General features: G+C 34.9%; 1 protein-coding gene across 1 annotated transcript in view; it reads right to left on the bottom strand.

Annotated features, from left to right (window-relative positions):
- Positions 1 to 26,701, bottom strand: part of LOC102166013 (uncharacterized) — a 460,798-nt gene that overhangs the window by 152,358 nt on the left and 281,739 nt on the right. Inside the window, exon 7 of the mRNA XM_084956227.1 lies at positions 6,884 to 6,933. Coding sequence (XP_084812353.1) covers positions 6,884 to 6,933 — 50 coding nt within the window. The remainder of the gene's footprint in view (positions 1 to 6,883; positions 6,934 to 26,701) is intronic.

The raw sequence follows: 26,701 nt of genomic DNA, 5'->3' as shown, positions 1-26,701 counted from the left end.
ATAATTTATCATATTATCATTTGATAATTTACAGCATTTATCATTTATAAAATTGAAAGAATTTATCATATTAGCATTTCCCAAAGTGTCCCTCAAATTTTAGTTTTATGGCATAATAGCCATTACTGAAAATTACAATGTCTATGGTAAAATAGCTTTGGGCAATGTCAAAGACTTCTTTACTATAGGATTGGTAGAGTCTTAAAATAAAAAGGTTTTCTCCAAAAAGAGCTATGCTAGTCTTTCCAAACTTATTAAGATATACAACACTTGTGCATGGTTTATCTTGTTGGTTAGTGTTCTCTACAGTATGTGCTGGGAAATGTAAAAATACAATAAAAATCTAAGTATCATTTCTTCTCCATAAGGTTCTATAATTAGGGTATATTCTATTTCCATGCAATCAAGGTGTAAGATCTAGAATTTTCATCAGAAAGGCAAAACGCAGGCAGACCAAATAAAAATGGTGTCAGTAGATTTGAACAAAGCTAAAATTGAGATTTTGAGGTCCATAATTGTGAAGGGATTCTATATGTATTAACGGCAAAAGGTTGTCCTGTCAAGTGAAAGCAAACTCAATGCTTACCACCAAAAAGTTATGGTGATGTGTTCTATCACTGATTTTGTGTTGTTGTTGTGTGGTTAAAATCACTTTCAGATAGGAAAGGGAGATATAAATTTAAAATAGGCTTGATGAAAACAGTATGCAAAAACATAGGGATGCAGGAAAAGAGCTCATGGAAACTATGTTTAAAAAGAAAGTTGGTAAAATATAATATTTGAACTAAATATCCTGACAAGTGGGATTGGTCTGGTTGAACAGAGTGTTGAAAGAGTTCTTAAATTTTTTTCTCATTTTTCTATGGATTTTTCACCTTCTTCTTAAGCTTCTATTGAATTGGAGTGCTAAGAAGAAAAAAAGGAAAAGCTAGAAGCCACATACGGTGAATATGACTTCTTAAAAGACATAATGCATTTGTTAAACTCTAATATATATATGATTGCCTTCAAAGAGTTAGTCTAAGGAAGCTGTTGTGTCTTTCCTCTCTGTGCACATCTGGTTTCAGTAAAGAATGAATCCTGATGTTTGTCATCATAATCCTTTATAATAAATACCAAGTTCCTTAAAAGTGGTATTTATACAAATGTATATTCTTCAGAATTCCTATTTTAGTACCTTTCCATAATAAATAGTCAATATTTGTTGATGAAACTATACTATAAATAGTACTCGGTGATAGAGATACAAAAATGAATGATATCTAGCTCCTTTCTTCAAAATATTAGTGTTCTAGTCAAAAACATGATGTTATATGGTAGAAAGTGCTGCAGAAGAGTTATGCACAGGAGTGAGCACAATTAGAGCAAGAATTAAGAAAGTGCAAATCAACTATAATAAAAAAAATTTTTAAGATATTAAGACTCAGTAAATTGAGTGTGGGCTGCATGAAAACTATGCCCAAACTTTGCCATTTTTGTAAATCTGAGACTGTTCTAAGATAAAAGTTTTCGAAAAACACACACACACACAAACACAAAAATGAAATGAGAGCATGTGTAACAGAGAGAAAAAAAATCAAAATGACCGAAGCATTCCTTGAAAAATAGAGATCAAGACCCTGGCCATCCATCAATTGCTCTGGCTTCCGTTTGTACCCCATTGCCTCTCTTTGTGATTAACTCACACTGTTTTTAGCTCTTCAAATACATTATCCTCCATCTTGCTTAAAATAGAGTACAGGAGTTCCCTGGTGGCCTTGTGGTTAAAGGATCAGGTGTTGTCACTGCTGTGGTTCTGATTACTGCTGCAGCAAAGATGGGTTAGAGCCCTGGCTGGGGAACTTCTGCATGCCACAGGCAGGAGTGGGAGGAAGGGGAGGGGAAGGGATGGGGACGAGGGAAAGGGAGAGGAGAAGGGAGGAGAGAGAAGAGGGGAGAGAGAGAGAACATGTTCTCTCTGTCTCTGCTCAGAATTTGTTTTTCCCACTTGGTAGACTTAAAACTCATAGAAAACTTTAAAATCTCAACTTAAATAGCACCTCCTTGCAGGAGGTCTTTTTAGACTCTGAGACTGGATCATATACATTCTCACACTATCCTCTATCTTTCTTTGTGAGCACTCATCATTGCTTGTAATGTACATTTATCTGTGTGACTTTTACAATTAATGTTTGGATTCTAAACTAGACTATACACTCCATGAAAACATAGACTCTGTCTATTTTATTCAACATGCACCATCAGTACCTAGCAAAGACTTTTCATACGGAAAGTACTCCATAAACATTTTTTGATTGGATGCATGAGATGAATGTAGAAAGAAATTCGAAGAATCAACGAGTCCAAAGAGGGCAGGTATTTAATGCGATGCTAAGGATTTATACTTTATCCTGAGGTCTCTGGGGAGGAACTTAATTTTAAGTAGGGAAGTGGAGTGAACAGATATGTATTTTCTAAATATAACTCTATGGTGCTAAAAACTGAACAGAGTGGAATAAGATGGTAGGTAAAGAGTCCCATTAGAAAGTTGCTGGGGTAAGACAGGTAAGAAATTTGGTTACTTGAACTAGGGATTGGATGATGGGAGAGTAAGAAGTATGAAATTTGAGAGATCTTAAGTTGGGGAAAAAAAACAGGATTTATTACCTGTTTAGAGGTGAGAATGAAGAAGAAGGAGGAAAATGGGTCACAGCTGATTCTTAGGTTTCTAATTTGGGCAAATACACAGATGGTGCCATTGCCCACTGAGACAGTGAAATGAAAGTAGGATTTGATATTTAATTCTTATTAATGTTGAATCCTAAGAGATTTCCAGAGGACATGTAGATTGAACCTGAGAGTTAGAGCAAAAAGACAACCAGACAATGAACTTTGGGAAAAAAAAAAAAAACTTTGATAAAAATACACATAAACTCATCATCTTAATCATTTTGTATGTACAGTTCAGTGGCATTATGTTCATATGATTGTGTGACCATACCACCCACCTCCAGAACATTTCAATTTTTCCAGACAGAAAATCTGTACTCATTAAATAATAGCTCTCTATGGCTCCTCCAAACCAGCCCATGGCAACCACCATTTTACTTTCTGTCTCTATGAATTTGACTGTTTAGCTATCTCATATAAGTGGAATCATGCAATATTTGTCCTTTTATTACTGGTTTATTTCATGAAGCATATTAGTTTCAAGGTTAATCCATGCTGTAGTATATATGAGAATTTCTTTCTTTTTTAAGAATAAATAATGCCCATCGCTTATCTTAAAGAACTTAATAGAAAAAGTGGCCTAGTGATAATCTGCCTCTCAAAGCTAATTACTGAAATATGCTTTAAATAGCAAATGCATACTTTTTCTAGTATAAATTAATTCTCAAATTGAAGGTGGGGCACTATTCAACATTTTTTTTTTTTTTTTTGGTCGATTTAGGGCCACACCCACAGCCTAGGGAAGTTCCCAGGCTAGAGGGCGAATCAGAGTTGTAGTTGCTGGCCTATGTCACAGTCACAGCAATGCCAGATTTGATCTGTATCTATGACCCACACCACAGCTCACAGCAATGCCAGATCCTTAACCCCCTTAGTGAGGCCAGGGATTGAACCCACATCCTCATGGATACTAGTTGGGTTTGTTACCACTGAGCCACAACAGGAACTCCCTTATTTACCATTTTTTAAGCTTTCCCATCAGCCAACATCTAGGTGCTGCATTTTATCTTAAAAATTCAGTAATTATTTTTTAATTATCTGTGTACATCTGGCTACAATGTTAAATATTTAAAACAAAGAACTGCCTGATGATTTTTTAAAAAATATGCATGAATCCTCCAAAATTCTCATGGAGAGAAATTGATTGGCAAGCCATTAAATTTTCTTATTTATGCCTATAGTTATTCCACTTTAAGATAAGAATTTCGAGCCTCTAAATTATTTTCAGAAAGTTTTGATACTTCTATGGTATCATCAATCTATCTTTGCCCAAAGTGTGATCTAGAGATGGCAGGTAGTCTGTGAGGGTCCCGAGTGTATTGCACAGACAGCTGTCTCCAGGATTAGTCATGAAATCACCCCAATGGTTAAATTTTTACCTTTGATATTGATCCACATTTGCCTTCTTACATACTTCATTGGCAACTTACTAAACTAGAATCAATCTCTTTAAGCATTTGGTAAGGAAGAGTGAAGAATAACAAGTTCAAAGACAGGCTTCCCAGGTCTATTATTCAAAACCTGTGTGACATTGCACAAGACAGCTTTTCCTATGGGTATTAGTTTTCTCAGTTTAAAAATGGAACTGAGTGGTGGGTGATGAGGGTGATAGAGCAACTTTAAGGATAATTGCAAATATTCAAAGAATAAAAGAATGCCAAATTCCTAAGTAAAAAACAAGAACAAAAACAAACCAAAAAAAACCCCAACTACATGCAATTATTGCCATTCATATACCAACAGGCTTCTTTCAGTGACAAGTAGATATGAGTAAGTCAGTATGATTTCTTGATAACTGAAGTGCTTTGTAGCATGAAAACCATAAACTTAACAAAACTACAATGAGGTACCATGTCACACCAATCAGAATGGTCATCATTAAAAAGTCTACCAATAACAAATGCTAGGGAGGGTGTGGAGAAAAGGGAACATTCCTATACTGTTGGTGGGAATGTAAATTGGTATAACCACTATGGAAAACAGTATGCATGTACCTCAGAAAACTAAAAATAGAGTCGCCATATGATTTAGCAATCCCACTCCTGAGCATATTTCTGGATAAAACTATAATTCAAAAAGATATATGCACCCTTGTGTTCATAGCAGTACTATTCACAATACCAAGACATGGAAACAACCTACATGTCCATTGATAGATGAATGGATTAAAAAGATGTGATACAAATACACAATGGGATATTACTCAGCCACGAAAAATAAAGAATGCCATTTGCAGTAACATGGACAGAACTAGAGATTCTCATACTAAGTAAGTCAGATGAGAAAAACAAAAACACCATATGGTATCACTTATATGTGGAATCTAAAATTTGGCACAAATGAATCCATCTACAAAACAGAAATAGACTCATAGACATAGAGAACAGACTCATGGCTGCCAAGGGGAAGGAGGTAGGTAGAAGGATGGACTTGGAGTTTGGGGTTAGTAGATTCAAACTATTACATTTAGAATGGATAAATAACAAGGTCCTACTGTATAGGACGGGGAACTATATCCAATCTCCTAGGAGAGACTATGATGGAAGATAATATAAGAAAAGGGATGTATAATACATATATATGAATGATTGAGTCATTTTGCTGTATAGCAGATACTGGCACAATATTGTAAATCATCTATATTTTATAAATTTAAAAAAAGGAAACACAAACTTAAAAAGAATTTTAGAGCCATTCTTTCCTCACTTTTTTTCATGAATTGATTTACTCTAATACTGATTTTCTACATAATATCCTTGTAGCATATTTTGACTTTTAAATTGTCCCCTTATTTTGATTCCCTTTCTAAACTGACACTTGAGAACAATTTGTTTTAATGAATTTATCACCTAAACTTAGGGAACATATCATTGTAAAAGCCCAAGTATAAATGTCCACTTTCTTCAGGACTAAATAAATATTTTGAACTCAATACACTATGAAATTTTAAATTTCGTCTTAACACAGTGGTCCATTCCATTCAGAACTAGTGTTTTTTAAACACTTCAAGAGAGCAGCATTCAGAGCTTTCAAAACCTATTCTTAATCTTTTTCCTATTTCTCTAATTTCTCCTTTTATAATTTCCAGGCCACTGTTTTGTTGTGGACTTTCTCAAAACATAGGCCAAAGCACTTATATATCTAGTCAATTAATGTGTGAGATATTCCTGATGATTACTTTCATTTTTTTCTTTTTTTTTTCTTTTTGTCTTCTTGCTATTTTTTGGGGCCACTTCCGTGGCATATGGAAGTTCCCAGGCTAGGGGTCTAATCGGAGCTGTAGCCGCTGGCCTACGCCAGAGCCACAGCAACGCGGGATCCGAGCCACGTCTGCAACCTACACCACAGCTCACGGCAACGCCGGATCGTTAACCCACTGAGCAGGGGCAGGGATCGAACCCGCAACCTCATGGTTCCTAGTCGGATTCGTTAACCACTGCGCCACGACGGGAACTCCCATTTTTTTCTTAATATCTATGTACAAATTGATACGAAGGTAAACTTTAGTATGAAAACTGGGGAAAAAGTCCACTAGACTTCAACATTTCATAAATTAAGTCTACAGGGAAAAATTTCTAATTTGAAAAATCTACTTTTATTGACAATGTACCTTATCTTCTTTCCTCTGTAATACAATATAATAACAAAATGTAAGTAATAAAATGTTTAATACAGTTTCTATTTGATGGAGCTTCATTTGCATATCTTACTATGCTTTCTAGTCTCCTTACAGAAACTTATATTTTAAAATTTTTTACATAAAGTTTTTTAAAAGCATATATGCATGTTAAAAGCCTAGTTAAATAACATATTAAATAGCCTATTTAAATTCAAATTTTGATATATTTTCTTCTTTATTTTTTTATGGCTGCACCTGAGGCACATGGAAGTTCCTGGGCCAGGGAGTGAATCTGAGCTGCAGCTGTGACCTGTGCCACAGCTATGGCAGTGGTCACCACTATGCCAGGCTGGGAATCGAGCCCATGCTTCCACAGAGACTTGAGCTGTTAAGCTCAGATTCTTAACCCACTGAGCCATAGAGGGAACTCTGATGTGTTTTATTCTTGGTGCCCAGTAAAATTTACTCTGGATCACTTTATATTTCAGATCTTGGGATGTGTATGATACTGATGATATTTAGCCATTCATTTAATCAACAAGTATTTTTGAGTACCTGTCTTTTGTCAGGAGAGGATGCAATCCATGTCCTCAAGGAATTCAGATCTGCAAAAATAGAACATGTATGTGTGTGCATGTATACGTATATCTGTATATGCATATATGTGTGTGTATATATAATACACACAGAGAGAAATTCAAGTAAACTCAATTGCAATGTTAAGAGAAGCACAATGAAACAGGATATATGACAATAAACGATGGTACAAGGGCTGCATAGGCGAAGATTCAAGGAAGATTCTTTGGAGGCCATATTTTGTTGAAAATTAAAAGATAAGAAGCAGCTAGCTGTTCCACAAATAGCATATTCCAGCATGAAAATAAAATATGTGCAGCTTCTAAGAGAAATTCTTAGCAGGAAAGCAGCAACTGGGTGGTACTTAGTGAGTCAGGGAGAGATGAGATGAAATGAGATTGAGAAGGAAAAGGGGCCCCTGATAAGGAGATAGAATCTTTTCTAAGAGAATCAGAGACAAAAAAAGGGGGAAAGTAGACAGCTTTATCCACCATGTTTTCCATCACTCTGCGAGGCATTTTGTATTTTTCTTACATATTTTTCATAATAACCTTTTGAGAAACCTGCTATTAGTCTGAAATTATACATTAGAAAAATAAGATTTACTTGCTGCACAGTTAGTAAAAGTTAAGATTCAGATCTGAGTGTGTTTGTCTACAAACAGCTGATCCGGTTTACCATAGCCCACTACCTAACAGAGAATATAAAAATTGAGTGGGCCATGAAAAGTCACAGTGGTCCCACCACCACCTCAAAGCATAAAGTTCCCTTTTTTCTTAAAGCTATTTTATGATTTAGTTATCTGTAAGTGTCTGCATCTCACTATTTTCTCAGCTTACTGAATTCACAAATCCCAATTTGCTCATTTCTGTAGTCCTCACAACGAGAGCAGGATCTTGACAACATTTGGTGATCACAAATATTAACTAAGCAAAGAAATGAATGGATTGCTAATGAATGAATGAAAAGTATGACCTTCTCTAGTAATAGTGTAATATTAGCCAAAGTTTCTTATAATGTCAGTTTCTTTAAAGCATTCCGTACTCTTTGGGACACTGTTCAAAGTAAGTTGTTATCATGATATTATGCCCCTGAGTTTTTATGCCACTTACAAAGGCAGTATGGCATGCACTATTGGTTCTCAATGATTAGTGTATATGAGAGCTATTTCTTTTCAGAGTTTGAGTGATTTTTTTGTATATTATCCTAAAATAATTTTGAAAAAAAAAATGCCTTTCACACATTCAACTCGATGTCTAAAGCTTTCTAACATTTTCTTTTCTTTTTGGCTGCCCCACAGCATATGGAGTTCCCAGGTGAGGGATCAAATCTAAGCCACAGTCACAACCTAAGCTACAGCTGCAGCAACTACAGATCCTTAACGCACCACACCGGGCTGGGGATCAAATCTGCGTCCCAGTGCTCCCAAGATGCTGCCAATCCCATTGCTCCCCAGTGGGAACTCCCATCATAATTGTAAATAATTCCAAAGGGTGCAACCTCTGGAGTACTAAAAATATAAGCATTTTAAGAAAATATGTTTAGTCATTCTTTTTAATATAGCCAATGGAATAAAAATACCATTGTGATTTGATATCCAACATTTAAAAGAAAACAAGAAAAACTTTCATTCAATACTTGAAAAAAAAACTTCATTTTTTTCTTTTAAGTAATTTGTCTGTTTTATTTTCACTTGAGAACTTACTCTTAATTTTTTTGTTGTTGTTGTTGTTGTTGTTGTTGTTGTTGTTGTTGTTGTCGTTGCTATTTCTTGGGCCGCTCCCGCGGCATATGGAGGTTCCCAGGCTAGGGGTTGAATCGGAGCTGTAGCCACCGGCCTACGCCAGAGCCACAGCAACGCAGGATCCGAGCCGCGTCTGCAACCTACACCACAGCTCATGGCAACGCCGGATCGTTAACCCACTGAGCAAGGGCAGGGATCGAACCCGCAACCTCATGGTTCCTAGTCGGATTCGTTAACCACTGCGCCACTACGGGAACTCCCCTTACTCTTAATTTTAATATCTTATGATCAAGAATCTTAATGATTACATTGTCAAAGTCCAGCAACATGGATGGAACTAGAGACTCTCATATTGAGTGAAGTAAGTCAGAAAGAGAAATACAAATACTATGATATCACTTATATCTGGAATCTAATATATGGCACAAATGAACCTTTCCACAGAAAACTAAGTGCTATGATACTTTTAAAATTAACTTTAAAAAGAGTCTACGACCATAAAGTTCTATGTCTTAATTTTCTCATCTTGGCCTGAATCTTCATAGTGATTAGTATTAGTACAGGTGTTACCCCCAGAATGAAAATACATGTCAAATTTTGGTAACAAAAATATAACATAGAAGCACTGGAAATTCATCTTTAATGAGATGTAAGTTACTCTCTTCCAATTTAGGTCCTGTATGCAAGGGTGAACATTATTTCTGGCCAGAATAAAAAAGGTTTTAATACCAACCAACTCCTAATTTTTTAAAATAATAATCACTGAGAGACTCTGTTCACATAAACTGTAGAGATGATTGGAAGAAGTTTCATAATAGGAATATAACATGACTCTTTGAACTCCTTTTGAGTTACATGCTCCAAATTGCAGTAATCCATTATCAAAAATTATGTTTAATGACCTATAAGCTGACAACTCAATTGGGTTCTCTTAATTTTGTTGAAAGGAAGTAATTAGAAACCATTGTACTTGCAGAAAGATTTATTTTCTAGTCATTAGTGACATTTACCTTCTCAACATCAACATCAATATTTTAAATTAACTCTGTATTTGGCATCCTGGGGCGTTGTACATGCTGGAGACACTTTGCACTGTTAGATAAGGCTTGGTTATACGAACTAAGACTCAGTATAAGAGGGAATGTGGTAAAAGAAAACAAGCGTAACCCAAATACATTCTCAGGTACTCGTGGAATTTTAGAATTTGGAAATTGATTCTCTGAGAATTTAGAGAAGTTGACTCTTTCAGAATCATGTGAGCACCGCCCCCCCCCCCAACACTTCTTGGAAAATCTTTATATGCCCCCAGATATATTTGTGTGTGTATCTTTTTTTGTAAAGCTGATAACCAAGGTAATGGCTAAAAATTAGCATGTTTAAAAACTAGCCTCAGAGATTGAAATTCCATTGGTTTATTAGGAGGCCAGGAATCTGGTTTTTTTTCCTTTTTTAAACCAACTTTCCCCAGATGATTCTGATGCAGGCTATCCATAGACTGCTCTCTGTCCCCGCTTCCCCGCCTCCAAAAAAAAAATACTATGTGGAGAACGTAAATGCTTAAATAGAATACTAGTTAATGTTATTGGTTATTTTGTTCCAGGAACTGTTTTATGTTAACTGTTATAAATATTCATAAAATCCTTTTAACACTGATGTAAGTATCGCTATTATTTCCATTTTAAATTTGGATAAAGTGAGTTATAATAAGTTAAATCACTTGTTTAAGATACACAGCATGAGAAATGGGAGGGCACATGAGTCAACAAGAGGCTGGTGAAGATTCAAGGCACTGATAAAATTCTGGCTGAGAAACACGAATGTTGTTCGGAAGGCAATGGGAATCTATGGAAGGGTTTTGTACAGGTAACCTCAGATTAGTTTGAAAGAAAGAGGTCAGGGCAGAATGCTGGAAATGCCAATATTTAAGGAACAGATAAAAGAAAAGATACAGATAGGATTGATTAGAGAGAGATAATGACATCGACAATGCAAGACTTCAAAAAGAATGAAATGAGCCATAATGTCACATGGTAGAGACGAAGAAACAAAAGAATGCAAAATTGCCCTCTGAATTTACTGAAAAAGAGATCACCATCGAAAATGATTTAATTGGTTTCATACAGATGGAAGCCAGATGGCAGTAGTTTGAAGAATAAATGGGTTAGAAAGACGAAAATTGAAGAATGCATACAACTCTTTCAAGAGACTTAACTGTGAAGAAGAAAAAGGCTTGTGGCTACTACAACACTGAGGACATAAGAGCATGTTTATATTTTGAAGAAAAAAACACATATGAGGAAATGAATGATAAGGAGCTAATAAGTAAGTAATTCAAGAAAATAGAAAAGTAGGAACCCCAGGGCTTAGCAAGAACTATATAACTTCTGAATTAATAGAGGATATAAATAAGAGTTGGGGTAAAGGAAAAAATGTTTGGTGCTAAAATTTTGCTTAATAAGTAAGTGTCAGCAGGTCAGTAGATGACAGTGATTGAGAAATAGAAGGTAATGTTTCTGGATTACATAATCCTCAAATAATCAAGAGATTTCTATGAGAGTGTTCAAAGGAGCACGCTTAGAAAGTGGAATTGAGCTATGATAATGATGAGCCAGACCTATAAGTAATAACTGAATTAAAATGTATATAACAAGTTAGCCATTGAACAAGTGACTTGGGTGCTAATTCTTGACTGGGAATTATGTTAAGGAATCAAGTTACAAGGATATTTTAGCACTTCTCAACCAATGACACTATTCAAGGGAAGGGTAGTCAAAAAATTGCTGAAGAATATACAGAAAGTTTAGAAACATATATATGTGTGTGTATATATTTTTTATATGTATATATATATCTTTTTGGGGAAAATTACAGCCATTTTTGTTTTCATTTTGACAGCACCAGATTTCTTAGTGTAAGTGATTGGCGGTAATTAGCTATGAAAGGTTGGAAAAAAGGACAGTCATCTGATACATGGACAAGATGTAATATCATCAAATAACTGTAAAGAAAACAATGTGTAATATAAATATATAAAAATGCTATGGGAAGAGAGAATGAGAGTGTTATTTACTATTGCCTAAATAATAGAGAAGATGGGAAAGTTACATGTAGGAGGAGATGTCTATGTGGAGTCTCAGCCAACGTATTTTCTACCTTTAGAGAAGGGGGGACCAGGTTGTGTAGGCAACTGTGAGTATCATGCAGTTAGAAAAATGGCCTGAATAGGTATACTATTGTATATAAAATGGGTGGTCCACAGGTACCTGCTGTATAGCTCAAGGAACTCTACTCAATATTCTGTGATAATCTATATGGGAATGGATATGTGCATATGTATATCTGAATCACTTTGCTGTACAGCAGAAATTAATACAACACAGTAAATCAATTATGCTTCAACAAAATTTAAAGAAAAAAAGAAAAATAGCTTGAATCCAGATTTTGGAATATATTGCATGAATGTTATTTGTACTTATCTGTACCATAAATTCTGGGAGGTGAGGATAGAGATTGGGAGATGTTAAAGAAGCAAATGAAATAAAGAAGTTTACCTTTGAACAGAATTGGTTTTTGAGGGGAAACTGGAGGGAAGAACACATGTTAGAAGGTTATTGGAATTATTTAGACTAGAGCTGAAAAAAGCCAAAATCGGACAGAGGCTATGGGCATGGAGAGGAGTGCAGGGATTCAGAAGGACATGGGATAGAGAGTGTAGATTTTTTGAGTAGTGAAGTCAAGGACTCCCTAATCCTTAACATAAACTACTCAACAGATAGAAGGTGATGATATTGACTAAGGTAGAGAGTCCAAAGAAGAAAGGAATTCTTGAAGGCCAGGGTACCATACAGTAAATCAAACCACATGCATAAAGTAAAATAATACCAAGATAAGAAGTTCTATCGTTTTTTGCTGCACACGTAAACAATTGATGAGTCCACATAAAAGTTAAGACCATATGCCTGACTTGCTGACAACTCATGCTTCTTTTTAGTTTTCAAAGAAGCTAAGCTGCAAAGCAAGTGAAGCCATTCTCTAGCTTTCTTTCCACGTAACATAAATCAGAAATTGCACAGTTTGTCAGTGGAGTTCTGGAAAATATGGATACAAAAGAATTCCTCCTTCTTCCTTTTCCACCTTTGTCTGCCTAAGGCATGAAGATTGATCAGACATTTACAGAAGCAACTGCCAAGGTCGTATTCACTGCGTGAGAGGGTGATTGCTCTGCTTCTCCAACAAAAAGCAAAATGGCAGCATTTAAATGAACTGACACATCAGATATCCCCAGCTGTTCTTTAAAAGTAATACATTAATCAGGGGATAAACAAGGTATTGTCACCCTGACAAAATTTTAGAGCACTGCATCAGAGAAATCTCCTGAAATTACTCTTCTTGAATACAAACCAGGGCCTGACATTTTCCAAAAAGGACAATTATTTCAGAAGCTGTGGGCTGTTTCTTTTTTAATCTTCCTACAGAAGAACACTTTCTTGATTAGTGATCTGATTCTATAGACTATGTTGAGTCCCCTCCAGTGCATTTTCCAGGTTTAGAAAGGGGAGCAGCCCCCTTTTATAAGCTTTCTTTGAAATAGGGGTGTTAGGGGATATCTGAAGGCATTATTTTCCCAGGTAATTACTTTTATGTTGGTGAATTTTTAGAGCATTCTTTAAACACATTCCTTTCTTCTACTTTTACTGCTCTTTTATACTGGTTCCTCATTGTCTCCTGCCTAAGTTATTGTTATCTAAATGGTTACCATGACTCCAATTCTTTCCTTCCCTCATTTTTTCCTGCACAACATGCTCCAATTCAATTTTGTTTGCGTCATCTGGCCATCTAAGAACCTTAGACATCTCTACTGTTCTCTAGCATACATTTTCACATATTTGCTTGGCCTCAAGAGACTATAAAATCTATTGCTAAGCTGACTCACAAGCTTTGTGGTGCACTGCTAACTACACGTCTTCTCCACTAGTTAATGCAGTATTTTGTGCCTTTTCATGCCTACATTTTTTTTTTTTTTTTTTTTTTGTCTTTTTGCTATTTCTTTGGGCCGCTCCCGCAGCATATGGAGGTTCCCAGGCTAGGGGTCGAATCGGAGCTGTGGCCACCGGCCAATGCCAGAGCCACAGCAACGCGGGATCCAAGCCGCGTCTGCAACCTACACCACAGCTCACGGCAACGCCGGATCCTTAACCCACTGAGCAAGGGCAGGGACCGAACCCTCAACCTCATGGTTCCTAGTCAGATTCGTTAACCACTGCGCCACGACGGGAACTCCTACATTTTGAATTCTTACCTCTTTTAAAATTCAGTTCAATTGTTATCTTTTTGATAAATCCATTCCCATTATTCTGAAATTAAATATTCCTTTTAATATTGTTTATAAATGTATTTTATTTTAGCAAAATAAATGCATTTCTTATTTGAACCCTATTGAGTAGTCCATATTGCCACATGGAAGTAAGCATATTGAGAACAGATATAATTTTGGGGGGTTTTTTTTAGAGGCAGAAGGGCTAGATATTCAGGGGGAATGGAGGGCTTAACAGATGAGGTGAAGTTTATATATGACCTGCAAGACGAAGGAGAACTTCAAGAAGAGCTCCTTGTGAGCCTGGAGTGTGCAAGGAAATCAGATACTCATTCATGTTAAATATCTCCATCTCTGTATCATCTATCTCCCTATTTCTCTGTCTATCAATTTTTTTTCTGTTTTTCCCCTTCTGCAGATACCTCCTCTTATACAGATACCTCTGGTTGCATTTTGTGGAACTAGAGATAAATTTAACTTTTTATAGTATTATGAAGAAAAATATGAATCAAGCAACAAATATGAGCTAATCAACATCTATCTGCCAGTAGTGCCAGACCCTTATGACCCATTACAGTTATTTTAAAGTGTGAGTACCCTAACTTGCAAGAATCAACTCAAGATACTGGTCAGAAGTGAAGATTCTCATATTTTACCTCAGGCGTTAAGATTTAGTTCCTTGTCAGCACAGTAAGACCAGGAAGAAAAAATCAAGATTGCAAAGAAAGAAACAAACTTTCATTATTCGCAGATATTACTGTCACTTTAGAACACTATAAAAGTTTCAGATCAATATTTGGCATTTAACAAAAGAGATTAGCAAGATCTATTGATGTAAGCTCAAATATAGAGATCAATTTCCCTTTCCTGTAACACACAAAGAATTAAAATTTCAAGTAGGTGTCATTTACATTAGCATCAAAAATATGAAGTGCCTGGAAATCTACTTTCTCTCTGTGGAGAACATTGAGCACTACTGTCTTAGTCTGTTTGGTTTGTCTAACAAAATACCATGGACTGGATGGCTTACATAACAGAAATTTATTCCTTCTAGTTCTGAAGGCTAGGAGGTCCAAGATCAAGGTGCCAGCAAGGTAGATTCCATTCTGAGGGTTCACAAGGCAGGTTTCACTCTTCTCTTGGCATATTGGCCCCTTTCAGGCTTTGTGCTCGCATGAAATTTTCTTTGTGTGCTTTCACAGAAAAACATGGCTCTCTTTTCCTCTTTACATAAGCCCCCCTGCCCCACATGGTACTGACTTAGGGCCCTACTGTTATGACCTCATTTAAACTTAGTGATCTCCTAAAGGCCTGTCTCCAAGTATAGGCATTCTGAGGGTTTTATTCGAGTTTTAATATATGATATTTAGGGGGAGGCCATTCAACTGACAGCAAATATTAAAACATATCTATGTAAAAATGAGAGAAATACCTTGTTGGAAGACAATTAATATAAAATGTAAATTCTCTCTAAATTGATCAGGAGATTACTTGCAATCCAAATCCAAATCTCAATGGAGTTTTTGTGAATGCTTCCATGTGGCCTTGAAAAATTCATCCAATAATTCTATGGGTTATAGAATTATATTTCCATAGAATATAGTTGTATTACATAATTCCATAATTTATTTGAAAACTAAAAGGGCCAAGAATATTCCTGGCACTATTAATAAAACAAGATTTTTTTTTTTTTTAGATTTCAAGCATATATAAAGCTATATTCTTTGAGCAGTATGTTAGTTTATAGAGATAGGCAAATAGACTAATGGAATAGAGTATATAGCCCAGAAACAAACCCAATAAAATGGATGATTTTATAAAACTGAAATGATATTACACATCAAGGAAGAAAAGAGGACCTTTCATTAAATGGTGCCAGCACAACTGCATAGACTTAAGGAAAAAAAACTGAAAAGTAAAAGTAAAAGGATCCTCTCTCAAAAAATAAACAAAACTATATTCAAAAGGAATTAAAGATGTAAATGTGAAAAGAAAATTTGTTTCTTTTTTTTTTTTTTTTTTTTGTCTTTTTAGGGCCGCAACCATGGCAAATGGAATTCTCAGGTTAGGGGTTGAATCGGAGCTGCAGCCACCTGCCTGCACCACAGCCACAGCCACAGCAACACCAGATTCAAGCCACATCTGTGACCTACACCACACTCACAGCAATGCTGGATCCTTAACCCACTGAGCAAGGCCAGGAATCAAACCTGCATCCTCATGATGCTAGTCAGATTCATTTCCACTGAGCCGCAATGGGAAGTCCATAATGTGAAAAGAAAATTTCTAAACAAATTTAGAAGATAAAGTAAGAATATATCTTTATCATCTTTATAAGGAGTGGATTTCTTAAAACACAGAAAGCACTTATTATAAAGGAAAAAACTATAAATCAACTATATTAAATTCAACTGTAGGTATAACTGAAATATGTTTACTGATAAATTTTGATTTAGCAAAAGTCAAAAAGAATAAAGACAAATTACAAGGTGAGATATTTTTTCAAAACATATCATTAACAAAGGGTTAGTATTTAGAATGTATATTATACTCATTTAAATTAACTAAAAAAAAGATAATCTGAAATAAAAAGGGGCAAAATATTTGAAGAAGCATATCAGAAAAGAGGAGGGAGTTCCCTTTGTGGCTCGTGGTTAAAAGAACCCGACTAGGATCCATAAGGATGTGATCCCTGGCCTCACTCAGTGGGCTGAGGATCCAGCGTTGCTGTGAGCTGTGGTGTAGGTCACAGACATGGCTTGGATCCTGTGTTCCAGTGGCTATAGTGTAGGTCAGTGGCTGTAGCTCCGATTCGACCCCTGGCCTGGGAACTTCCATATGCTTTAGGTGTGTCCATAAAAAAAAAAAAGAGGAAGAAGAAAAGAAAAGAGGAAATTCAAAATTCAAAAGGTTAATAAACGTAAGAAAAGGTGATAAATTTCACTGCTGATCAGAGAACTTTTTTTTTAATTAAACCATAATGCCATTTTATATCTACTACATTGGGAAAAAATCAAAAAAGCAGATAATAATCAGTGTTGGTGAGCACATGGAACAATAGGAAATTTCATGGACTAGGCAGAAGTGGGTCTAAATTGGTAAAATTCTAGCACAGTAATGCATCTTCTATGACTCTGACTTTCTATACTAAATATAATCCTTAGAGAAACCAATGTACATGTCCACTCAGAGACACAAGAATGTTCACAGCAAACTCCTTAAAAAAAAAATGCTGGAAACAAATATTTATCATGAATAAAAAGGACAACTAAATCATGGCAAAATGAAAGAGAAAATTAGAAAAATTATTACCACAAAAGTCAAGAGGTTGGTATAAGAGAGAGATGATAGTGAGGACACACATTAAGAGGTCTGAAAATGTATTTTTTAACTTGGGTATTGGTTACATAATGTTTGTTTTATAAGTATTATATAAATTCATATATATATATATATATATAATATATCACACATATTGTTTATACCTTCTTCTGGATATGTAGGATATTTCATAATTGAAAAAATATATTATCAAGTCACTTGTAAACCTGATTCAGTAATGGAAATGTTCATAAAATTTAATAATCAAAGATTTTTTTCTGACTTTAAAGTTTGGTCTTTTTTCCCCTGCTCTGCATCCCTTCAATAGGAATCTCCAGTTACCTGAGTATGGAAAAGAGGGATCTACTGACCTTCTTCTCTATCTCCCAGGCTTGCCCATCTCCCGCTCCCTCCCACCAGCTTCCTGCCTCTCATTCTTTATTCCTCCAGAGATGGGGATGATAGAAGAAAAAGTGAGGAAGGAAAAGAAATATTTTATTAAAGAGGTTCTGACATCATCAAACTTTCATGTTACCTGGACTTGAAAAATGCTGAAAATTGACTCTCCCCAAGGTTAGTTCATATGAGATCCCTCAGTGGGAACATCTGAGTGTAGCTGACTTCCCTCTGGCTGGACATTAAAAAAAAAATAAACGCAGACACCTATGGTCAATAAATTTTTGACAAGGGAGGCAAGAATATAAAATGGGAAAAAGACAGTCTTTTTAGGAAGTGGTGCTGGGAAAACTGAACAGCTGCATGTAAATCAATGAAACTGGAACACACCCTCACACCATGTACAAAAATAAACTCAAAATGGCTTAAAGACTTAAATATCAGACAAGACACCATCAAACTCCTGGAAGAGAACATAGGCAAAACATTCTCTGCATCAACCTGCCAAATGTTTTCTCAGGTCAGTCTCCCAAAGTAACAGAAACAAAATAAAATAAGCCAATGGGACCTAATCAAACTGACAAGTTTTTGCACAGCAAAGGATACCATAAAAAAAACCAAAAAGACAACTTACAGAATGGGAGAAAATAGTTTCAAATGATTCAACTGACAAGGGCTTAATCTCTAGAACATACAAACAATTCATACAACTCAACATCAAAAAAGCCAGCAACAACCCAATGGAAAAATGGGCAAAAGACCTGAATAGACATTTCTCCAAGGAAGATGTTCAGATGGCCAACAAGCACATGAAAAAATGCTCAACATCACTGATTATTAGAGAAATGCAAATCAAAATTATCATGAGGTACCACCTCAAGGCAGTCAGAATGGCCATGATTAATAAGTCCACAAATAGCAAATGCTGCACTGTTGGTGGGAATGTAAATTGGTACAACCACTATGGAGAACAGTATGGAGGTAGCTTAGAAAACTATACACAGAACTACCACATGACCCAGCAATCCCACTCTTGGACATATATCTGGACAAAACTTTCCTTAAAAAAGATACATGCACCTGCATATTCATTGCAGCACTATTCACAATAGCCAAGACATGAAAACAACCTAAATGTCCATTGACAGATGATTGGATTAGGAAGAAGTGGTATATATACACAATGGACTACTACTCAGCCATAAAAAAGAACAAAATAATGCCATTTGCAGCAACATGGATGGAACTAGAGACTCTCATACAGAGTGAAGTAAGTCAGAAAGGGAAAGGCAAATACCATATGATTTCACTTATATCTGGAATCTAATATATGGCAAAAATGAACCTTTGCATGGAAAAAAAATCATTAACATGGAGAACAGACTTGTGGTTGCCAAGAGGGAGGGGAAAGGAGTGGGAGGGACTGGGAATTTGGGGTTAATAGATGCAAACTATTGCCTTGGAATGGATAAGCAATGAAATCTTGCTACATCACACTGTGAACTATGTCTGGTCACTTGTGATGGAGCATGACAATGTGAGAAAAAATAATGTGTACATGTATATGTGACTGGGTCACCTCACTGCAGTAGAATATTGACAGAACACTATAAATCAGCGATAATGGAAAAAATAAATCATTCTTAAAAAAAATAATAAAAAATATTCAAAGAAGAGGTGACATAAACAAAGAAAATCCTCAGCTTCTGCTTCCATGGGGACAAGCACAGTCTCTGTTGTACTGCCTATGTCAAGAAACAATCTTGATGGAAGTTCCCTATAAAATGATCCAGGCTTCCAGGCTGGGACTTGCTCACCCAGGAGGCCCACATATGAACTATAGGAGAGAAACTTCTGTTCCCCGTTACTCCCAGGGCAGAAAGTTTTAGACTTCTCCAGAATGAGCCCAACCCTAGTGCACATTCCGCTGAGACCAAACTCAAATTCAAATTCAGCTCCATGGAGGCCTAGAATAGAGAGGAGAAACACTACACCACTCTCTCTCCAAAGTTCTCGTAACTCTCTGCAAAAAAAGTTCTGTCCTGGCCTCTTTGTGCTTGATACTTTAGTACTGATTAGATGGGTGTTTCGCTGAAACCTTGTTGTTTTCATTGTCAGTTTGTTTTGTCTTTTAGATGGCAAGAATTCTTTCAGTTTTATGATTTTTTTCTCCATCTGTTGAGACCTCGGCAGAAAATGAGTCCCATTTTAACAATTTGCCATACTCGCGACTAATCCACCCCACACCTCAACACCTTTACTTCTGAAACTTTCCCAAAGTCCTGAATTTCAATTTCTGTTGGTTTTCCTTTCTGCTTGCCCTTAGCAGAGCATAGTAACAGAAAATTAAAGCAGTCACTAATCATCCTTCTGTTTTCTTTCCCTCATGAGTTGATCTACATCTCTTACCTACTATATTTTCCTAAGTCTCTTTGTTCTTACGGGGCTGCATTTTTATGATCTATTTACTGCCTATTAGAAGATTTCAGAAGAGAGAAATATTAGCTTTGTAAACAATGTAATCAGGATACCAGGAACTAGTTCTTTTTCCCCATTTTAAAAAGTTTTATTGAAGTACAGTTGATTTACAATAATGTGATAATTTCTGCTGTGCAACAAAGTGAATCAGTTATACACGTACACACACACACACATCCATTCTCTTTCAGATTCTTTTCCCACATAGACTATCACAGAACAGTGATAGAGGGTAGAGTTCTCTGTGCTATACAGCAGTTTCCCAAGGAACTAGTTCTTATCCTGCCTCATGGTGCCTAGTAAAGTGCTTTGTTCAAGGCCATTTCATAAATGGATTAAATTATTCTTGAAACAAAAATTTTCTCCCAACATGCTAAAGAAAAAAGCATGCTTCTTGTATTATATATTGTGTACTATTTAAATAGTATGCTCTGCCAAATATGTATGTGACAGCTAAGTAATAATCTAAGCAACCAGAGAAAAACTCAACAATTTTTCTTGTTTAGGCTTTATGATTGCCAGTGAATTTGTTTGTGTGTGTATTTGATGAGCTCCTAGTGTTATCAGAAGTTTTCAATTATTGTGAAACTGAAGTTAGTAAATCTTATTGAAACAATCTCTCTCAGCATGCAACTCTGTCTTAGGAAGACTTAACATGTCTTGCTTTGCTTCTGTTTGATTTTATCCTTTTATCTCAACAATTGTGTAAATCTCATTATAATCACTGTGTACATAAAAGTAAAACTTCCCATTTATTTTACCAATTATACATTAAATTACTACCCAGAATGAGCATGGTAGAAAAGAAAGAAAAATCAAAAAGCCTTGGTCCTTGTTTTTTACCTTGAAAAGAACAAAAATTTGTCACCAGAGACAAAAAATACAATTTTTGCTTTGAAAACAACCAACTATACTTATGGATAAACTCATGACATATTTCAACACATGAGACAGTTGTTTTTGAGTGTGTGGGAGTTTTCATGTACTAAATTGAATGTAAATCTAAAATAATTTACAAATTAAAAAATGCAAAAAATACTTTCTATGGTTATATGTATAAATTATGTACAAATAAATCAACATTTTTCCCCCACAAGGAACCCCTCTTTCCTCTTCCTTTTATTTTGGACTTAGTAAATAAGTAAAATTTTCAGTTATTTCCTGGATATTTATCTAAGTGTTATCAGAAGACTTTCCTATTAGGTACAGCTTGGTGGTAACATAAAATAGTGACTTATTAATGATCTTCAACATGTAACTGGCTAAAATCCAGCAGTTTGCAATCACTTGGATAAGGAGAACAAACAGAAGAGATTGTAAATGTTCTCATCACGAAAAGAACTGATAATTACATGAGATGATGGCGGTATTATCTAACACTATAGGGGTAATCAAATTGCAATATATAATCTGTCAAATCAACATACTGAACACTTTAAATTTACACCATGTTACATGTCAATTATATCCCAGAAAAGCTGGGGAAAGCTTTTAGAAGAACAGAAAAAAGCATGTGAAAGTCACATGTAGGAGAAATGTGATTGACTTTATTTCACAGCAGATAATTTTTCTATTATGGTAATTTCATCACCCTCACCAATAATTGCTTCAGGCATGGATATGTTGCCCAATTTTTACTAATGAGTGGTTTGTCTGGAAAAATCTGTCTTTTTCTTGAGAGAGATGTGTAAAAAAAGATAATCTCTCATCTTTATTTTGTCCGATAAGTGAAAAGAAGCCATCTTCCAACCAGCCTAATGAGGAAGACACCATCAAGGATTATCAAAGAGAGAAAAAAGAAAACTCAAGTCATACCATCCTTGAAGAGTTAAATTAACCAGCACTGGAGTCCACCAGACTGTTAACTGTAATGTGAGACAATAATTTTCTGGGGAATTCCCGTCATGGTGCAGCAGAAGCAATCCAACTAGGATCCATGAGGTTGTGGGTTCAATCCCTGGCCTCACTCAGCAGATTAAGGATCCAGCATTGCCGTGAGCTGTGGTGTGGGTCGCAGATGTGGCTGTGATCCCGCATTGCTGTGGCTGTGGCACAGGCCGGCAGCTACAGCTCTGATTGGACCCCTAGCCTGGAAACCTTCATATGAGGTGGGTGTGGCCCTAAAAAGACAAATAATAATAATAATAATAATTTTCCATAGTGTTTAAGTTTATTTGCATGAAGGTTTGCTATTTCATGTACCAAAATCATATTAAGCAATATACGAAGGGAGATAAGAAGTATTAAATGACCTAGAGAAAAAAAGCCAAATGGCAACACCAAAGCTGTTTTCAAAAGGATGGGTATAGTAAACAATTTTATCTGTAGAAGTCACAAGATAAATTTCAGCTTAATACAAAACCTGCTGTCAGAGATGTCTAAGAAGGTATATCTGCCCTAGGATGTAGTAAATTCTCCTCACCACAGATCAGCGAACTATTACTTAGTTATGCTGTAAATTAGAGAAATTAGACTCTACAGCTCATGACACTTGTGTCTGTGAAAACTGGAAGAAAGATTTCTTGAGATGATGCAAAGTCTAGTATTACAGCTTAACTATAAAACAATCTTTTCATGTATATTTTAGGGAAGCTGCACTTATATTTTCAGTTCTCTAAACTTGACATTAGTTAAAATTTTGCTGAGTTTCTAGATTGTGTTAGTAATTGTGAGTATAAAACTGCTATATGGTTACCATACTAAAGATTACCATACTAAATTTCTCATTGGGACATGTCTTCAATCAATGAAAAATAAAGCTGGCATATATTGAGTATTAAAAATTATAATAGATCTAATAAAGGGTTTGGCAAAACACCAAGTAGAAAAATAAATATGGGCTAAAATAGTTGACCTTGGGCTTGACTTTAAAAGAGAGTGAAAACTAACCAAGTGCTGATCTTGACAACACATGCATAAATGTTATATAAGTTTGTCTATAAAAGGAATCAAATGGACACAATGTCATTTTGAGTTAATGCTATGTAATTGTCAATAATAGATCCCACTTCATGGAAGTATTAAAGGAAATGTAGAACTAGGCCAGGGTTAAAATTAAGATATAGATTTAATTTTATTTTATCATTTTAGAGAAAGATACATTTTTAAACACTAGCTTAGGATTAATAGCAGTATTGTATAGTAAAAGTAGCAATTATTAAAGTTATCTCCAAAGAAATATTTTTCCTGTTGAAATTACTTAGGGAAAATCAAATTTCTAACAATGTTATTTCTCACTTTTCTATCATGTTATTATTGGTGGTTTAAAAAGAGAATTTTGATTGTTCGATGCGATCATTTTATAATGTGACATTTCTCTATTTTACGTGACCATTTTTTACACAGGATATAAAGAAAGCTGAATATCGCAAAAGCTCTTACAATAACAACAGCAACAATAGTGGATTTTAGAGTTATTAGAGAGTGTATAAAAATTAACTAGGAGAGTACAATAGAAGTATTTGATAAATTAAAACAGTAATGAGACAACTACATATAAACTCCAGCAGGAGTTGTTTATCTAGCCTCAAATCTAATAAATTATATTAAGTAAAAAGAGATGCTATTTTTTTTATTGATATGTATTCTCTAGATTTTCCTAGTGCCAGGTATGGTAGTCTACTTCTCATGTAGAGTCTTTTTAAGAAGAAATAAATGGAAAAAGCACAGTATAAAAAGGCAGAAAGAAAAAGGCAGGGCCAATCCTAATCGTGTAGGGTTACTAACAATTCCATAAATCATCTGATCCAACATGACCTCAGGCGGCTACCAGCAGAAATATTGCTCTCATTTGCATTTTAAAATTTTTCTCTCTTACAAATAGTGAGGGAAAGATGAATTCAGCTTCACATGGGCTTCAGTAAAAGAAACAATTTGCAAAATATGTTTTTAGTATGCTGTGCTCCTTCTGCTTTCCATGCAGTGCAATTGCTCTCAAACCATTTCATTTTTTTTTTTAACATAAAATCACATCTCCTGAGAATGGACCTAGGTCTGTAAAATCTAAAAGTTTGTATTCCTTTTCTTCTAAGTGACCTGTTTCAAGTCCACTGCTTTAAGTACAAGGCAAGAAATATAAAACAATCCTGTGTTTTCTTTGAATCTCAGGCATGTATAGTTTATTTGGAATCAAGAAATTCAAAGATTATCTAAAGCGTCAAGGATTTGTTGTTTGGTAAATTTTGTTTGCCTTTTCAACTTTCAAGAAAATTATAAATTCAACAAAACCTTTTCTTGCAACTTATATATCTTTCTGAAAGATTATACTATGATGTTTTGATAATGTTTCCTGCATGAACATGTCTTACTGGACATAAAATTGTGAATTTTACCTCCCTTATTTTTGAAATTTTTTTCATGAATTAAGTATTATTAACTAAATTTACACTTGAAGATAGCATGCAGGCAGATAACTTTTAAGGGAAAAAATAATATCTCAATGTAAATTGGTGCTGCAACTATGGAAAACAGTATGGAGGTTCCTCAAAAAACTAAAAATAGAGTTGCCATATGGTCCAGAAATTCTACTCCTGGGCAAATACCCAGACAAAACTCTAATTTGAAAAGATACATGCACCTTTATGTTCTTAGCAGCACTATTTACAATTGCCAAGACATGGAATGAACCTGAATGTTCGTCAACAGGAGATAAAGAAGATGTCACACACACACAATTGAATATTACTCAGCCATAAAAAATGAAATAATGCCATTTGCAGCAACATAGATGAACCTAGAGAAAATCATACTAAGCAAAATGTCAGAAAGAAAAAGATAAATACCATATAATAATATTTATATGTGGAATCTAAAATATGACACAAATGAACCTATCTACAAAATAGAAATAGATTCATAGACAGAGAAAAGATTTGTGTTTGCCAAGAGGGAAAGGATGGGGGGAGGGAAGGAATAGGAGTTTGGGATTAGCAGAGTCAATCTATTGTATACAGTACAGATAAACAACAAGATCTCACTACATAGCACAGGGAGCTATATTCAATATCCTAAGGTATATCATAATAGAAAAGAATGTTAATATATATATACACATTATATATTAAATATATAACATTCAATATATTTATATTGAATATATTTAGATATAACATATTGAATATTATATGTAATATAAATACATATATGTATTTATATGTAATATAAATACATATTACATTTATATGTAATATAAATACATACTCATATATATTAAAATATATGAGTCATTTTTCTGTACAGCAGAAAGTAATATAACATTGTAAATCAACTATACTTCAATAAAATTTAAAAAGTAATATTCCATTACTTAAATGGTTCCTGAATATTTAAATGTTGAGAATCCTGATCTCTTTCCATCGCTTTTCTTTTTTGGTTTTTTGATAAAGCTTTAAGTCATTATCAAGTTTTGTTTCTTTTTCAGATATTATTTCAGAGTGTTCAGTAGACTCAGGTCTAACCACGTGAGTCTTAAAGAAAGACTCACTTTAAGACTCTAACTGTGCCCAAAGATCCTTAAAGGTACTACTTTATCCTTGTTTTATTAAAAAATATGTCTAACTCAGTCCTAAATTTTTCATCATTAATTTCCTCCTTAATCTAGTACGATTTGGTTTCACACATCCATCATCCTAATGAAATGATTTTTCTAAAGATACCAATCATTTCCATATTGCCAAAACCAATAAATATACATTTGTTTTACCTTAATTAATCTCTCAGACCCTTAAACTATTGATACTCCCTCTTAAAAGTTCTCTTCTTTCTTGATATCAGGTATAACATTATTTTCTGGTTCTCGGTGAAAACCTGTGAACTTTTTCACTCATATATTTAACAAATTCTTTTGACAGCTATTGAAGATCATGTTCTCTCTCCTGGCCCCTCTGATATAACTACTCCTTACATGTTGAAGCCCTCCATAAATTTGCTTTTCTCGGTAAACACATTTACCTACATGGTTTCATCCAAACCCATGGCTAATAATTGAAAAACTTATTTCTCCAGCAAGACCTCACTCATATTATTCTTAACCATGCACAAAACATCTTAATGATGATATTCAAAAAACATCATATACTGATTTGGCATCAGTTTGAAAAGAAAAATAGTTAAAATACTCATTCTAGGTTATGTCAACCTGAAAAGTATGAGATGATGTCTCACTGAAATTTTCGTTTGCATTTTCTTGAAGGTTAATAATGTAGCTTGTCATATACTTGGCCATTTGTGTTTTTTCTTCGCAAAAATGTCTATCCAGGTCTTTTGTCCATTTTTAAAAATTGGGTTATTTGGGTTTTTTTGCAACTGAGTTGTATGAGTTCCTTATATATTTTGGATATTAATCCCTTATAAGGTATAGGTTTAAAAAAATTTTTTTCTTATTCTATAAATTGCCTTTTCCTTCTGTTGATTGTATCCTTTGCTGTGCAGAAACTTTTTATTTTGATGTAGCACAATTTGTTTATTTTTGCTTTGGTTTCCATAATTTGGGTGTCACATCCAAAATATCATTCTCAAAACCAATGTCAAGAAACTTTTTCCCTGC

This window comes from Sus scrofa, chromosome 5, assembly GCF_054392235.1.
Source record: "Sus scrofa isolate SSC_HxYL_T2T_F1_AM1 chromosome 5, Sscrofa_HxYL_maternal_Yorkshire_Landrace_v2.0, whole genome shotgun sequence".
In the NCBI taxonomy this organism is placed as follows: Eukaryota; Metazoa; Chordata; class Mammalia; order Artiodactyla; family Suidae; genus Sus; species Sus scrofa.
This window is presented reverse-complemented; position numbering and strand designations above follow the sequence as displayed.